At 44.9% G+C, this 16,017-nt stretch overlaps 1 protein-coding gene across 1 annotated transcript in view; it reads left to right on the top strand.

The window, feature by feature from the left end:
• Positions 1-1,171: 1,171 nt before the first annotated feature.
• pom121 (POM121 transmembrane nucleoporin) overlaps positions 1,172-16,017 on the top strand; it is a 29,936-nt gene continuing 15,090 nt past the window's right edge. The window contains 5 exon segments of the mRNA NM_001127033.2: positions 1,172-1,736; positions 5,222-5,428; positions 12,985-13,293; positions 14,894-14,953; positions 15,703-15,780. Coding sequence (NP_001120505.2) covers positions 1,309-1,736; positions 5,222-5,428; positions 12,985-13,293; positions 14,894-14,953; positions 15,703-15,780 — 1,082 coding nt within the window. The 5' untranslated portion in view covers positions 1,172-1,308.

Below are 16,017 nucleotides of genomic sequence, written 5' to 3'. Positions count from 1 at the left end.
CTCAGCATTTTTTTTTTCCTGTTTGGCTTCTGATCTTCTGAACAGGTGATGTATGGGGAGACTTAAGGGCACTATCGAGAGAACTGAAGGTATGCCTGCATCTTGAGATTAACTCTTTACTAGCCTTTCCTTCTCCTTTAACCATGCATTTGGTAGGTCAGTAGGCAAGTCTATCATTTGATGAAGCTGTTGCCCTCAATTTAGTATAAAAGTTGTTGAAAGTTTTGGGGTTCACCTATTTTCAGGTGCTATTAGTATTCCAACTATACAGTGTTCATATCTATTTAAAACTTCTCATGGAACAGCAAAATATGTTTTTATATACTAGATTTGCACGTATGTTGATCTTCAAGTGCAGCGCCTCTTTCAATGTACCAAGGGGCCCAAGGCACAGATCTTATTGGTGGGCCCCCAACAGCAAAGACGTTTCTGATAAAACTACTCCCAAAAACGCTTTTCTCTGTCCTTGTTGTTTCCACTATAAACCCATTCCTTCTTTCTCTTCCCAGCACAGCTGCCTTTATTCCTCCTTCATTCTCTTTCACCACCCCTTTCTCCTCTTCCCAAACATTTCTGGTTCTCCTTCCAATTTACATTTCCTCGTTCTTCCAGACATTATTTTCCCTTTTTATCGGATTTTGTTTCGTCTCAATTTACCCCCTTTCTTTTTACCCCCCAACACTATCCCCCGCCTGCTCTCCCCCTCATTCCATTTGGCTAATGAAGTAACTTTCCAGTTTGCCTTAGGTCCCCCCTTAATTCTTCCTTCACACCCATTCATTTGTAACTTCCGCTGTCCCTTACGTTTGCTAATAAACCTCTGCCCCTACCATTAAGAAACAAATACACCCCAAGTTTAATATAACGCACAAGCATTGGCTAGCCCGGTGAGCATTGAGGCGTCTGGGGAATGCGTAGGCAAAATAGCCCTTCAGTCCCCATCTTCCGGCACCGCAGTCCAACACGGCCCGCAACCGAATCCTAGCCCCAGTAACAGCACACAACGTACTGATCTTTCCACACCGTACAGCTGCTCGACTTACAGCTCCATCCTGTCCTACCCAAACTACACTGCGCAGTGCGTTCCCACCGCATGGCTTCCCTCAACTTAGCTCCGCCCCTTCCCTTTACGTAGCAAAGACCCTGAGCGTCTTCCTAGTTATGGGACACGTGATCGCACAGCGCGGCTGCCGTACAAGCAGAGGATCTGGCGACTCTTTGCGATCTACTTTATAGCGGGCCGGTGGGCGGGACCATAGCCTCGGCGCTTGGGCATTTAAACTTTGGCGGGGAGCTTGGCCGATTACTATGGAAGGGGGCTGTTGCTGGGATTTGGCTAAGCGAATACAGCCCATTGCACTGCCTTTGGCCTTGTCCCTTGTAACCTGCGCTTTGGCATATATATATAATCAACTTACAGTGGCCGGCCTCCTTCTAGCCAGCTGCTGGACCTACAGGAGCTCTGGGAGGCGGTTCCTTCTGTGGAAGTGGCTCAAAAGCCGAAAACTAGTTCCGGGCACCAAAAAGCTGAGCAGGAAAACTGAGTGGAAGCTGCAGAGTCCTTCTGTATCCCTGCTGGAGGGAAGCCCGTCTCCCCTGCCTCTCAACATGGGCACCTACATGGGCAAGCAAGAGTTTCCTGGCAGGGGAGAGGTGTGCGGGCCCAGAGCCATTAAGGAGAAGCTGAGTAGACCCAATCCATCGGTGCCAACCCCTACCAGGCGTCTGTCATTCAGGTAAAAGCCCTTCTTTACACGCCTTTATATTTGCCAATCTGTGCGAAGAGGTGAGTTGGGCTACACTGGCACTATTGCTTTATTGGCTTTATTGTTCCCATTAGGTTAATGGCACAGGGACGTTTGGTAGTGTTATATAACAGAACGCACACTAACTCGCTGGCAGATTGGCAATCCTTACACAGCTAAATGCTAGGGGAGCTGCTATAGGCTAATACTGACCTCTCCCTATATTGGGCTGTTTGGGCCTTTGCCTATAGGGCTTATTGTGAATCAGGGGCCAGATGTGGAGCAGTGAAAAGTGAACTTTCTGTGCCAAAAGTTTGCTTTTTAACTACTTTCTCTGCCCCAGGTTTTAATAAATAATCCCTTATGTTCATTCTTAAAAAATGCTGCACTGAAATATCATTGTTATGAAGGATTGTTATTATAAAGTAAGTTCTAAAGTGTCCAGGATTTCTTCTCTTGGGTGGTGTTTCAGGGTTTGGTTATCCCTGTCCGGGGCTATTCCAGGTCTTAAAGGACATGTTAAAGGAACAGTAACATCAAAAAATTAAAGTGTTTTAAAGTAATTAAAATATAATGTGCTGTTGCTCTGCAAAAAACTGGTGTTTTTGCTACAGAAAAGCTACTATATAAATAAGCTGCTGTGTTGCCATGGGGGCAGCCATTCAAGCTGGAAAAAAGGAGAAAAGGCACAGGTTACATAGCAGATAACTATTAGATAAGCCTCATATAATGGGTTTTATCTGTTATCTGCTATGTAACCTGTGCCTTTTCTCCTTTGAATGGCTGTCCCATGGCTACACAGCAGCTTACTTATATAAACTATAGTAGTCTTTCTGAGGCAAGCACACCAGTTGTAGCAATGCAGGGCAACAGTACATTATATTGTTATTACTTTTATACACTTTCATTTTTTGGTGTTACTGTTCCTTTAAGCCTACATTTGCCTACAATGTATATCAGTTGGGCACGTCGCCCCCACCCAAATGGCATTATTTGTACTGCATATATCCCCTCCATTTGCCAGCACCATCACAGTTTCCTAAAGCAAATACAGGCTCACACAGGCACAAATGTCTCTGATAAAAGTTCTGCTTGTTTGAGCACTGCAGTTAAAGCTGAGCTCAGGAGAAAAAAATTGAAGCAGACAGCTAGAGCTGAGTTTCTATGGGAACCAGCAATGCCATCTCTTTACTGGCTGCTAGACTGGGGGCGTGTTTAGGAATCTGAGTTTAGAACAACTGAGCATGCCCACAAGCCACCAGCCAAAGCAAATTCCCAAGGATGGGGCCGAGTGGGTTACAGGAGGAGACAGAAATATAAGTGATTAAGGAGATGCTGCAGCCTTACTAGTAACCTCTGGACAACCAGTGTGGCAAGTACTGAAAGATTTCAAAGAGGCTGTTCATTGATTACATTTTCGTGTGGGGTTTACATGTCCTTTAATCTGCCCATGCATGAACACCTACAGATGCAGTTTTAATTGATTGTGCTGCATGAATGTCCTGCCAGGGCTGCTTTAAAGAATTAGATTTTAAATTTGCCAAATTTGCACTAATTTTGTTACTATACTGAAATACAGTCCACAGTAATATGCTGATTTAAAGTTGTAGTAACAGAAGCAGCACAATTTGTGTCAGACTTTACCCCTTTTAAAAGGTGTTTTTTATTTTTAGTGCTATAGATGGAATGATAAGCCTTCATTTCATCCTACAGTGTGTTTTATGATACAGGTATGGGACCTGTTATCTATGTTAGAATGCTCAGATAAGGTCTTTTCACAATTTGGATCTCCATACTGTCTACTAAAAAATCTTTTACGGTAAGAACCCACGGAACGAGTCACCTGCGTTCGATCTCTACAATGGCAGGCAACTAACTGCTCCAAAAAGCCTTTCCACCGCCAACAATAGATGTCTCTGTTGGAAAGCCGTTTGCATAGCTTTGTTTTCCTAAATTGTGCGAAGTTGCCTGCCGGAGGAAACTTCATGCAAATTTGGGTTATCGAAGCGATGCCAGCGACTCCTGTTGTTGCTGATGGAAAGCCTTTTAACAGCGGTTAGTGGCCCACGATAGCAAAGATCTATCTCCGGCAACTAAAGCTGGCCATACACGCACCGATAATATCGTACGAAACCTCGTTTCTTACGATATTCGGTGCGTGTATGGCAAGTCGGCGAGTTGACCGGTATCGCAGCAGGCTGCTGATATCGGTCGACTCACCGATCGGCCAGGTCAAAAGATTTTCATCAGGCGCCATAGAAGGCGCCTGAGCAAAATCTGCCATCAGGGCTGAATCGGCAGAAGGAGGTAGAAATCCTATTGTTTCTACTTCCTTATCTGCCGTTTCAGCCCGAAGGTTAGTGGCAGGTCTGACGATCGAAAGATCGCAGATCGCCACGTGTGTGGCCACCTTAACTCGCTCCATGGTTTCCAATAGTATTGTTTTGCCTCTAATAAGGATTAATTATATCTTAGTTGGGATCACATACAATTTACTGTTTTTATTATTACAGAGAAAAAAGAAAAGAAATCACTGAATAAAAATTTTAATGGCTTTATTATTATAGTCAAGTCTATGAGGAATGGGCTTCCCGTGATTCAGAAATTTCCGGATTACTGGTTTCTGCATAACTGATCCTATACCTGTAAAACTTGCTTCCTGATCCGGTCAATATCTAAACAAGACCTGATCATGGGGATACTTGAGTAACATATACGGGTTACTGGCTGGAAATTCTTTAAAAAGTGTTCAGATCGGTATCTAGTGGATGGCCATGTATATGCACCCTTAGACAATAACAAAAGTTTGGTGGACATAAGTAACATTTTACAACCTCTAGAAGCTAGACGTTTGGCTGCTTTTTAAAGGAGATATATCATATAAAAATTAAGAATGTACAGTGAATTATACTTCTAGTTATAGAAGGATTGTGCTTAAGAAAGTTGTTTTTCGGACTGATTTATTGAGTAGTGTTTCGGACTGAGTGCCCCCGGCTACCCTGCACATCCAGAGAATGCTGGCTGAATTCTCTGGATATGCAGGGGAGACGGCAGCACTTGGTACACTGCACTGTAGGATAGGAACCAATCAGCAGCCAGGCTGACCTGATAGGGAACCGAAGCCTGTCTATCCTTGTGTGACTGCAGGGCTGTGATTGACTATGCACCTCCTACCGTGCTTCTGGCAGGGGTCGTTAGGACACGCCCACCTTTCATTTGAAACAAGGGCCGAGAACTGATAGGATCTATAGGGAGCTCCAATAAAGGGGCAATTTTTATACATAGGATTCATTTTTAGCCCAAAGTGAAACCAGCACCATATTATTCATAATTGCCTACACAATTAGGGTTTTTTTCCATTTATCCAATATGTCTCCTTTTAACAGTTCACTTATTACATTACTTGCCATTTAACTGCTTATGTTGTATACACTTTATAGTCATAGCTAAAATGTTTTTCCTACTTTCTTTCAAAGGGATCCACTGTCTTCATCTCAACGAACCTATTTGTGTGCTCGAAGGGATTATCCTCTTAAACAAGAAATTTATAACAAGCCAGGATCTCTCCCAAGGGTTTGTTTAGATGGACAACAGCAGCAGAAAATGCAATTGACACCCAGACACTTCACTAGGAGGACTCCTGTGAAAATTTCCCCGCAGGGTCTGAAAACCAAATTTCATTTGTAAGTAATAGTGCGACTGCTTGTTTCTTGGAATAATTATTGTCATTTTGATGCTAAAGATGACAGAATGCAGCAAGTAAAATGTCTACACTAGTGCAATAAAACGCACGCATTGTTTACTTCTGTTTTGAGCTGTATGTCGGTGTTTTTAGAGGAGCTCTAGGTGAAAATCGCCTACACTGGTTTTTCCCGCACCACATGTGCATCATTGGAGCCATGGGTTGCACTCTTTAATGTCAGGATTTACCCATTCTAAAATAGTGAAATCCTCTCCAGTAGTCACTGCCTTGAACCCAGGTAATTGAAAAGCAACATGGTAGATTTTATGGCTAGTTTCTCTTACGTCTAAGGGGGACACAGGAACAGTGGGGTAAAGGGTCCCTCCTACAAGGAGGCAGGACACTGCAGTGATGTCAGAACTGTTGCTCCTCCCTCTCTCCTTTTACCCCCCTTGCTTAGCCAACAGAGCTCAGTTTTTCAAGTGTCCTCGCCACAGGAGGTTAGGACTGGCCTATAGAGAGGCCCTGCACAAGGACAACATCGGTCAGCGATTAGCGCTGACAACAGGGGTGAGACCAGAGTCAGTAACCCTTCTGCGCTCTAAGTGTCAGCCCCCCCCCGCGGGACTTCCCACTCTGCACAACACTAAACTAAGTGTTTGACTGAATGCTGATTCAGGCGCTTCCCTGGAACAGAGCTGGGCCCCCCGGACAGCTGGAGACAAGCGCTTTGCCTAGCTCTCCTCTACCAGGTAACCGGCTTCTCCCTAGCTCCCTGCCTTCAGCCACTACGCGCGACGCGAGTATCTCGCGCGCGCATAATGCTGACGTCATGAGCACGTGCCTAACTGGTGCGCACTCGCGTCGGAGGGAGAGTAACTGCTCTTCGCGCCATTACTATCGCGCGTCACTGGGGTTGCGGTCACTCTCCTTGGCGCGCTCCACATAGCCAGAGGCGAATTCTGCTCTGATACAGCACTGCTGATTCTCCTTCTCTCCTCCACTGTTTGCATTAAGATCCCAGGTGGCAAGTATACTTCTATACCTACACACATGGCTGAAGGCACGGGGGACCTATTTTCTAAGGGAGGCAGGAAAAATTCACCTATGGTGTCATTTTTTGCCTGCACTAAGTGCCTTAATAAATTTAAGGAGGGCCAATCTAGCCCACTTTGCCCTGACTGCAGCTCGCACCTCAATCAGGCTTCAGCCTCCCATGAGAGTGTCTCACAGGGCCCCATTGAGCAGCCCATAGCAGGCCCTTCCCCTGCAGGGGCCCCAATCGCACAGGCCTCCTCTGATGTGCCAGCATGGGCCGTCTCATTATCTAATTCCCTAGCAGGTCTACAGTGTATACCTCAATTGGCTTCCACAATTGACAAAATGTTGGAAAAATTGTCCGACATTCCAGCACCCTTAGCTAAGCGCAAGCGTGATACTGGTAGACCAGACCCGACCCTGAGGGTCTTTACTTCTAGCCCACCCCTATCTGAGGATGAGGCTAGCGAGGGAGAGGTGTTCTCTTCAGCACACTCTGACTCCGATGGGGCAGAGAGCACCCCTGATACTTCCTCTAATGTCGACCACCTAATTCGGGCGGTTCTGGAAGTATTACAAATTGAAGACACAGACTCTGCCCCAGGTAAGACTAAGAGTCTCTTCAAAAAGCACCACAAGGCCTCGGCCTTCTTTCCAGCCCATGATCGGCTACAAGCATTGATTCAGGAGGAGTGGCAGTCACCTGAAAAGAGGTTTCAGGTCACTAGACGCTTTACCAGACAGTACCCCTTCCCTAAGGAATTCATTGACAAATGGAGCGTACCACCCGTAGTCGACGCCCCAGTGTCCAGGCTATCCAAGGCCACTACCCTTCCAGTCCCTGATGCTTCGGCATTCAAGGACCCTACTGACAAACTTGAGGGTTTCCTGAAGGACGCCTTTTCAGCCTCAGGCTCAGCCCTTCTGCCTATCCTCGCATCCGCCTGGGTTAGTCGGGCTATTGAGGCGTGGGCTAGTTCCCTACTAGAATGTACACAAGACGCCTCCAATCCCACACAGGCTTTGCAGTTAATTTCCTACATTTTAGAGGCTAATGCCTTTTGTCAGCGAAGCGGCACTGGACGCGGCCAGACTCATGGCACGTTCCTCAGCTCTTTCGGTCGCAGCTCGCCGATCCCTCTGGCTAAAGATGTGGTCAGCCGACCTCAGCTCCAAAAAGTCCTTAATTTCCATTCCCTTTAAGGGATCCAGACTCTTCGGAGAAGAGTTAGAAAAGATTATATCAGAGGCCACAGGGGGTAAGAGCACGCTTCTCCCACAAAACAGACCTAAGTCAGCCTTCAACCCCCGAAAGGGTAACTCCTTTCGCTCCCAGAGCTCCCGCAACTACAAGGGGAGTCCCCCATCGCGCTCATCTACCGCCTTTAAACAGCGGTTTCCCAACAAGGGCAGATCTGCCTGGCAGCCCCGAAAACCCCAAGCCTACGGGGGACAAGGCCGCCTCTTTCTGACTATGTTACAATTACACAGGGGTCAGTAAACCTAGGGGGCAGGCTTCGTTTTTTCGCGGATACCTGGGCCGCTCACTCCACCGACCCTTGGATCCTCGACATCATTGCGTCCGGGTATCGACTCGAGTTCAAGAGTCCTCCCCCAAGACACTTCTTTATGTCAAGGCTCCCCGTACAACCTCCCAAGAGGGACGCCTTCCTGTCAATCATTCACTCCCTGGCCGATTCGGGCGTGATAGTCCCCGTGCCTCCTACACAGCGATTTCAAGGGTTCTATTCGAACCTCTTTATTGTACCCAAGAAGGACGGATCCTTCCGGCCAATCTTAGACCTCAAGAAACTGAACAGGTGGATTTCATACCACAGGTTCAAAATGGAATCACTTCGCTCAGTCATTCGCGCCATGGAACCGGCAGAATTCTTGGCATCCCTGGATATCGGGGATGCCTACCTGCATGTTCCTATTCATCCTCACCACCACCAGTTCCTGAGGTTCGCCTTCTGGAACCAACACTACCAGTTTGTCGGCCTCTCATCGGCCCCGAGGGTTTTCACGAAGGTCATGTCTGTGATAGCGGCTCACCTCCGTGTCCACGGTGTATCTATCATTCCGTACTTGGACGACCTCCTTATCAAGGGTCGTTCCAGGGAACTAGCCGAACACCACGTTCGGCTCACCATCCAGACCCTTCAAGAATTCGGGTGGACCATAAACTTTCAGAAGTCCTCCCTATCACCCAGCCAACGGATGACCTTCCTGGGTCTCCACTTCGACACTCTACAACAACGGGTCTACTTGCCAGAGGAGAAACAGCTCAAACTACAAACTTCTATCCGCCGCCTCAGGACAACGACAAGGCCGACAGTACACTCTTGCATGAGAGTCCTGGGACTCATGGTGTCGGCCATCGAGGCAGTCCCATTTGCCCAGTTTCACCTTCGCCCACTCCAGTCACTAATTCTCAGGAAGTGGCACAGACTATCCCTTCACCAACGGATCTCCTTACTGCCAAACACAAGGAGATCTCTTTCTTGGTGGCTCTTCCCCCACCAGCTATCTCAGGGGCGGACATTCACCGAACCGACTTGGCAGGTAGTCACTACAGATGCCAGCCTCCAGGGATGGGGAGCGACCTTTCAGGGGAGATCAGCTCAGGGTCTCTGGTCCCTGGAGGAATCCCAACTGCCGATCAACCTTCTGGAGATCAGGGCCATTCGTCTGGCACTCCAGTCGTGGCAGGACCTTCTCAGGCTCAAACCAGTGCGCATCCAGACGGACAACGCCACCGCCGTCGCCTACATCAATCAGCAGGGGGGCACGCGAAGCACAGCGGCCAACAGGGAAGTAACTCCCATTCTGACCTGGGCAGAACACAACATACCTCACCTGTCCGCCATACACATCCCAGGAGTGTCAAACCTGGAAGCAGACTTCCTAAGCAGACACCGAGTAGACCCCGGGGAGTGGGAACTCCACCCAGACGTATTCCGTCTCCTAGTGGACCAGTGGGGCATGCCACAGATCAACCTCATGGCCACAAGGCACAACAGAAAGGTCCCCACCTTCCTCGCAAGGTACCAGGACCCCCTTGCGGCCGGCATAGATGCAATGACCATTCCGTGGCACTTCCGGCTAGCCTACATCTTCCCTCCCCTCCCCATGCTCCCACGGGTACTCAAAAAGATAAGCAGAGAAACAGCCACAGTCATCCTAGTCGCCCCGTGCTGGCCCAGGAGATCTTAGTACTCAGATCTGCTAGCGCTCTCCCTGGAACCTCCAGTTCCATTACCACCGCGAGACGATCTTCTCAGCCAGGGCCCGATCCGGCACCACAACCCACAACTCTTCACCTTAATGGGTTGGCTCTTGAGGCCTCTATCCTAAGGGACAAAGGCCTTTCGGAAACCGTCATTCAGACGATGCTCAGGGCTCGAAAACCTTCAACCTCCAGGATTTACCATAGAACATGGGACTGCTACTGGGCTTGGTGTGACCAGCGCGATCTTAACTTCCGAGAGTGCAACATTCCGACAGTGCTGGACTTTCTCCAGTCAGGTCTTAACAAGGGGCTCTGCCTTGGCTCCCTAAAATCTCAAATCTCCGCCCTCTCCATCCTGTTCCAGGAGCGCATAGCCCTCCATAACGATATACGCACCTTTTTACAGGGGGTGTCCAGGATCAAGCCCCCCTTCCGACACCCGGTTCCCCCGTGGGACCTGAACCTTGTTCTCAATGCCCTCACCGAGCCTCCATTCGAACCCCTCGACTCTGCGGATCTCTGTGTCTTAACCTGGAAGACAGTCTTTCTCATAGCCATATCCTCCATACGACGCGTCTCGGAGCTGAGCGCCCTGTCGTGCTCTCCACCATTCCTCATATTTCAGGAGGACCGTGCGGTACTGCGTACCGCCCCGGGGTTTCTCCCCAAGGTAGTCTCCCCCTTCCACATTAACACAGAGATTAACCTCCCCTCATTTTGCAATAAACCAAGCAACGAGAAGGAGGCCAAATTGCATCGCCTAGACGTAGTCAGAGCACTAAAGACCTATGTCTCGCGCACCAAATCCTTTAGAAGGTCAGATACCCTGTTCGTGCTCCCTTCGGGTCCCAGAAAGGGTCTTCCCGCTACCAAGACCACGCTAGCCCGCTGGATTAAGGAAGCAATCAGATGATCTTACTTGGCAAGACGGAGGACGCCTCCCTTGCGGTTGCGGGCCCACTCTACCCGAGCATTAGGAGCCTCCTGGGCTCACTGACACATGGCATCTGCCGATCAGGTTTGCAAGGCGGCTACTTGGGCCTCCTTACACACCTTTACGAAATTTTACCAATTCAACACTTACCTGTCTGCGGAGGCGGCCCTTGGCCGAAAGATCCTCCAAGTGGCAGTATCTACCTAAGTTCCTCCCTCCCTTATTTCGCTGGGCATCTTTGGTATGTCCCACTGTTCCTGTGTCCCCCTTAGACGTAAGAGAAAGGAAGATTTATGTACTTACTGTTAAATCCTTTTCTCTTTAGTCGTCAGGGGGACACAGGACTTCCCTCCCGGAACTTTTGTCTTGAGTTGCATTCAACCATGTGTATAAGTTATATGAGTTAAGTTTGAGACAAGTTATACATTCCTGTTTGAGAATCTTTGGAAATAACTGAGCTCTGTTGGCTAAGCAAGGGGGGTAAAAGGAGAGAGGGAGGAGCAACAGTTCTGACATCACTGCAGTGTCCTGCCTCCTTGTAGGAGGGACCCTTTACCCCACTGTTCCTGTGTCCCCCTGACGACTAAAGAGAAAAGGATTTAACGGTAAGTACATAAATCTTCCTATTCTCACCTCGAAATGGAATAGGAAAGACCTGTATTAAAACTATATTTTTTAATAAAATTGCAGCCTTACACTGAATCCAGATGGAAGGGTCTCTGACATCTAGATAACATCTTAAATATAATAGTTCAAAACCCCAGTGAAGACAAATAGCAAATTGTCACTATCTAGCATAGACCCTAAAGACTGTAAAGGTTAGGATGTATGATGAAAAATGGGGGAAGAGTACTTGTAAACTTGAGAAAAAAAATTCCTGGTGCTTGGAGAAACGGGACAAAAGAGAATGTTCAGACACTATATACTCTCTATATCATACATGTGCACTATATCATTATTATTAACATTTATTGATAAAGCGCCAACATATTCCACTGTGCTGTATTATACATCATTTCTCAACTTAGAGGAAACAATGCCTTTGACTCGCACAAACCATTACCTAATTTCTTTCTCAGTCTGTCAGATATTTAGATCTTCCACAATTTTTTTTTTTTTTTTTTAATGTTGAAGCAACAGATTCAAAGACACAAAGTCCCTCTGCTTTCTGAGAATGTGTGCACTGCCAACCATGGAAAGTAAGGAACTTCAAGTCCCACAATCCATTATTTTAAGTTTTTTTCTTGTATTGTTGTAGCATTTTGGGCTCAAAAATCTACTTAATGGGTCTTGCTTTATTACTGTGCTGCTCCTCTAACTTGTGAGATTGATTTACTATCCAATCCAAGTTCCGGAAAGGCACAAAACATGTTGAGGTGCTGGGAGTTGATTGAGAGAAACTTCCAAATACCCATTCTTTTGTAAGTAGTAAAAATAGAAGTACTAGCAAACACTTTATAGCACAGGTTTACTTTAATAAATATAAATACCATAGACATAAAATAAATGACAACTCATAACTTTATTATATCACTCTTAGAAATGGGTCCACCTATAGGTCACTCTGGTTTGCCTCCCATAACCCACAACCAATGCACGGGTCACTACTTTTCTATATGTTCTAAATATATATAATTATATATAAATATTAGTATGCTCTCTAGTATTTATGTACAAATTTTGTGAGTTGGTAGCACCTACACAATATTGATCTATTTTACATGAAAACCTAATATGTAGTTCTAATATTGTGTGATTTTGAGAGTTGAAATATTGAATTTGCATCTTGTGAGTTTCTTATGTCTAATAGCCACATTGCGCTATCAGTTGGAAATATCATCCATTAAATGAGAAGGAAAGGTTAAATTTAAGTAAGCTTTATCAGAAAGGTCTATGTGAATAAAGCCATAAACACTCACTTTTGTTTATGCGTGTTCATCTGTGTCATACTTCCTGCTCTCAGAAAACTCCTTCATGGCATGACAAGGATCTGCTTAGTTTGCTCCTCTCTCCCCCTCCCTCCTCCCCTTCCCATCTCAACTCTCTCCCCCTCCCAACTGTGCTGTGTAATCTGAGCTACCAGTAACTAGAGCTGCAGCAGGGAAGCTACGGAGACCAAATTAAAATGGCAGCTGCTATCTTAAATAAACCGAGGAAGCTTCTAGGGCAGTTTACTCCGGTATGCTAAAGCTTTATACAGAATAAATATAGCGTTCTAGCTTGCATTGTTGTGACTAATCTGTTGGATATAAAATGCCTTTCCTTCTCCTTTTAAGGTCTTTATGGGTTTAATTTGAGAAGGTGCTGACACAGTAGATTATAGCCTAATGTAAGTAATATTTATATTCTTCAGTGACACCGCTCCAGAGCCAAATATTTTATCGCCCTCTCGTCTTGACTTGGAGAAAGTACCATATTTGCCTTCCGTCCGCCATCACATAGACCTGGAAACCAGTGTGACGCATTCTCACCATCTATCGGAACCAGAGCAGTATCCAACATCCCCCTCAAGATCTAAAGCAGACACTTCTGTAGCAACTTTCTCCAGTCATCACAAGGAAGATCCATGCGCTACGGAGTCTGTACTTAAAGCCCTTAGAGAGTGCTTAAAGAGAAAGAGAATTAAAGACGATGACTCTGAAGATACTGAAAACAAGAGAAGGTTAGTGTGTCATATTACAACAGTTACATGTCGTAGTGGATTTACATTTGTGCCTTGATAGTTATGTGAATTCACTAAAAAAAAAAGCTGCTAAGCTTACATAATAAAAAAAAAAAAGACTTTCCAGAACTGATGTGGCAGTGGTAAGCCTTGGACCAAACATACTTTTTGCCTGTTTTAATGACTAGAAATCTATGGTTTATGTTATTTCTTGAGATAGACCAAGAAACTAAAACCACTTTGTTTGGTCCATGCAAGATTTTTTCAGATAATACACCTCCATAATGGCTCCTATGTACTGTATGCGATTAACACCGAGGCCATGCTACCAATGTGCTGTTAGTTAAAACTACAGCAGGCAAAACACCTGCAAATAATAAAGAATGTATAGATACTGGCTATGAAATGTGGGTAATGCTTGGAAAGCCAAAGTAAGCAATAAAGGACCAGTAATATCAACAATTTAAAATGTTTATTTGCATCTGTTGATGCAGGACCTACAAATAAGATTTTTCTTGTCAAGAAATGTCCTATTTTTTTGTTATTCAATATAAATTATATATATATATATATATATATATATATATATATATATATATATATATATATATATATATATATATATATATATAAATTCCTAATTATCTTCCTCCTTTTTTTCTAGCTGAAATGACTGTCCCTATGACCTACACAGCAGCTTATTTACATAAACGACAGTAGTGTTTCTGAAGCCGACACAATTTTTCCAAGTGTAGGGCTGCTGTTTCTCATAAAGGGGTTGGTTGTAAACCCAGCCATAATGCTTTCCCACTGCGCCCCCTAGTTTTGCTATAGGAGTTGCTGAAAAACTTAATTATAGGTGCAAGAAAACTCACCAATGAGAATTCTACTGACCAAAAACTAGGTTTGCACCGAATCCAGCTTTCTTGGGATTCAGCCTTTTTTAGCAGGATTTGGATTTGGCCAATTCCATGCTCCTGGCCAAACCAAATCCTAAAAATCACATGAACACACAAGTTGAACTTTTTTTTTCCTGCTTTTTAACCCTTCCATATGTAAATTTGGGTTCGGCCAAATCCGAAAATAGCGGATTCACTGCGTCCCTACCAAAAAATGAATTTTAAGTTAACTGACCAATGAGAATGCTGATCCCAGCATTAGGCTGTTATCTTACATATAGAGATAATTATGTTATTTGTTTCTCCATTATATTACACTGCAATCGGACATGGGGAAAAATGACTGACCTGTTCAGTGCTGTGAAACTGTGCTTAATGCTTACAACTCCAATTGCAGGAACAAAGTCGCTGGCTGTGGAGATTTGGTGAACAATTTTATTAATATTGTGTATTATTACTTTTAGGAATACAATCTTGATGTCGCTCGTCTACAGCTCTCCAGCATGCTTTACCCTTTATTATATGTTACATTATTCTGGGATTTGTAGTCCAGCAACAACAGATTAAAGTGTGGTTGAGCAGTGCAGCAGGGATTACATCCCCTTTAAAGCTTTGTTAAGAGTGCTGCTACTTTTTTATTTTGTCATGCTGAAGATGATTAACTTTTTTTTTTGTGTCTTTTGTTTTGTTGTTTTTTTTAGGAAGGAACATGGGGAAGAAAGTAAGCTGGTTGTGAATGGTTCCTTTTGCGGAAGCTCTAAGTAAGTTTGATTAGGGGATTCTGTGTGATGGGTAAAGGAGAAAAAAATGACAACTTAAGGTGGTCATACACGTTCAGATTTTAGTCTTCTGACAAACGTTCGGATATGAATCGTACGTTTAAATGCAATGATCTAAAACTAACACACAGACTGAAATTGTAGGATAAAATCCTTAAAATAACAAATGGGTCGTAAGAAAGTGACTTCCTGGAAATGCATTGTAGGCCCCCCAAGGATAACATCGGATACACAATACATGTGCAGATTTTATAGTTATCTAACCAAAATTTGGAACTTGCACGTGGTCTGAAATCTGCATTAAAACTACGATTCGTAACGGTTGTTGGTGTGTGTATGGCCAGCTTTAAACTGTCTATACACCGCCAGATCAACTCGCTTGGCAAGGTTGCCAAGTAAACAGATCTGGGCTCAGGCACAGATCACATGCATGGACTTCATTCTGCATTTACTTTACATGATTTTTCCACCATCTCAATCAGGCATCTGTCTGGATGGCTTTGACTTTTTGGGCCTATAACCTATTGAGATGTCAAGTCTGCAGCTATTTGTGTGCTGGTATCTTGGCCCCTTTTTTTTTATCAGGCAACTGATTGGATAAGACCATATGCACTTCTCATTGTTGTCCGTGAATATTTACTCTTGATCCGAAGTCCATTAGCAGCTGCTGTTAATACCTTTTTTCATACCTCAAGACAGATCTAATTTCACTTCTGCTTATTCCATTTCAGAATGGAAGCCAGCCGGGCAAGTTGGAGGTCTCAATCCAGTTCTATGGAGAACCTGTCCCAACAGTCATCCATTTCAATGTAAGTTTATAATAAAATAGTATGCTCCCTGTAGTCATGAGCCTTTAGTTTTTCTCAAACTATTTTTTTACTTGCAAGGCAATCTATTCCAGCAGATGGCACTGCTGCATGATATAGACACACATATAGAAACAAAATTTTGTGTCCATATAGCTGCAAGGGCTAGTATTCTTCTCATGTAGCTCCATATATTATAAAAAATAAAGATCAAATATGAGTAAGGATTGGGCAGGAGGG

The sequence above is a fragment of the Xenopus tropicalis genome, chromosome 2 (assembly GCF_000004195.4).
Source record: "Xenopus tropicalis strain Nigerian chromosome 2, UCB_Xtro_10.0, whole genome shotgun sequence".
NCBI lineage: Eukaryota > Metazoa > Chordata > Amphibia > Anura > Pipidae > Xenopus > Xenopus tropicalis.
This window is presented reverse-complemented; position numbering and strand designations above follow the sequence as displayed.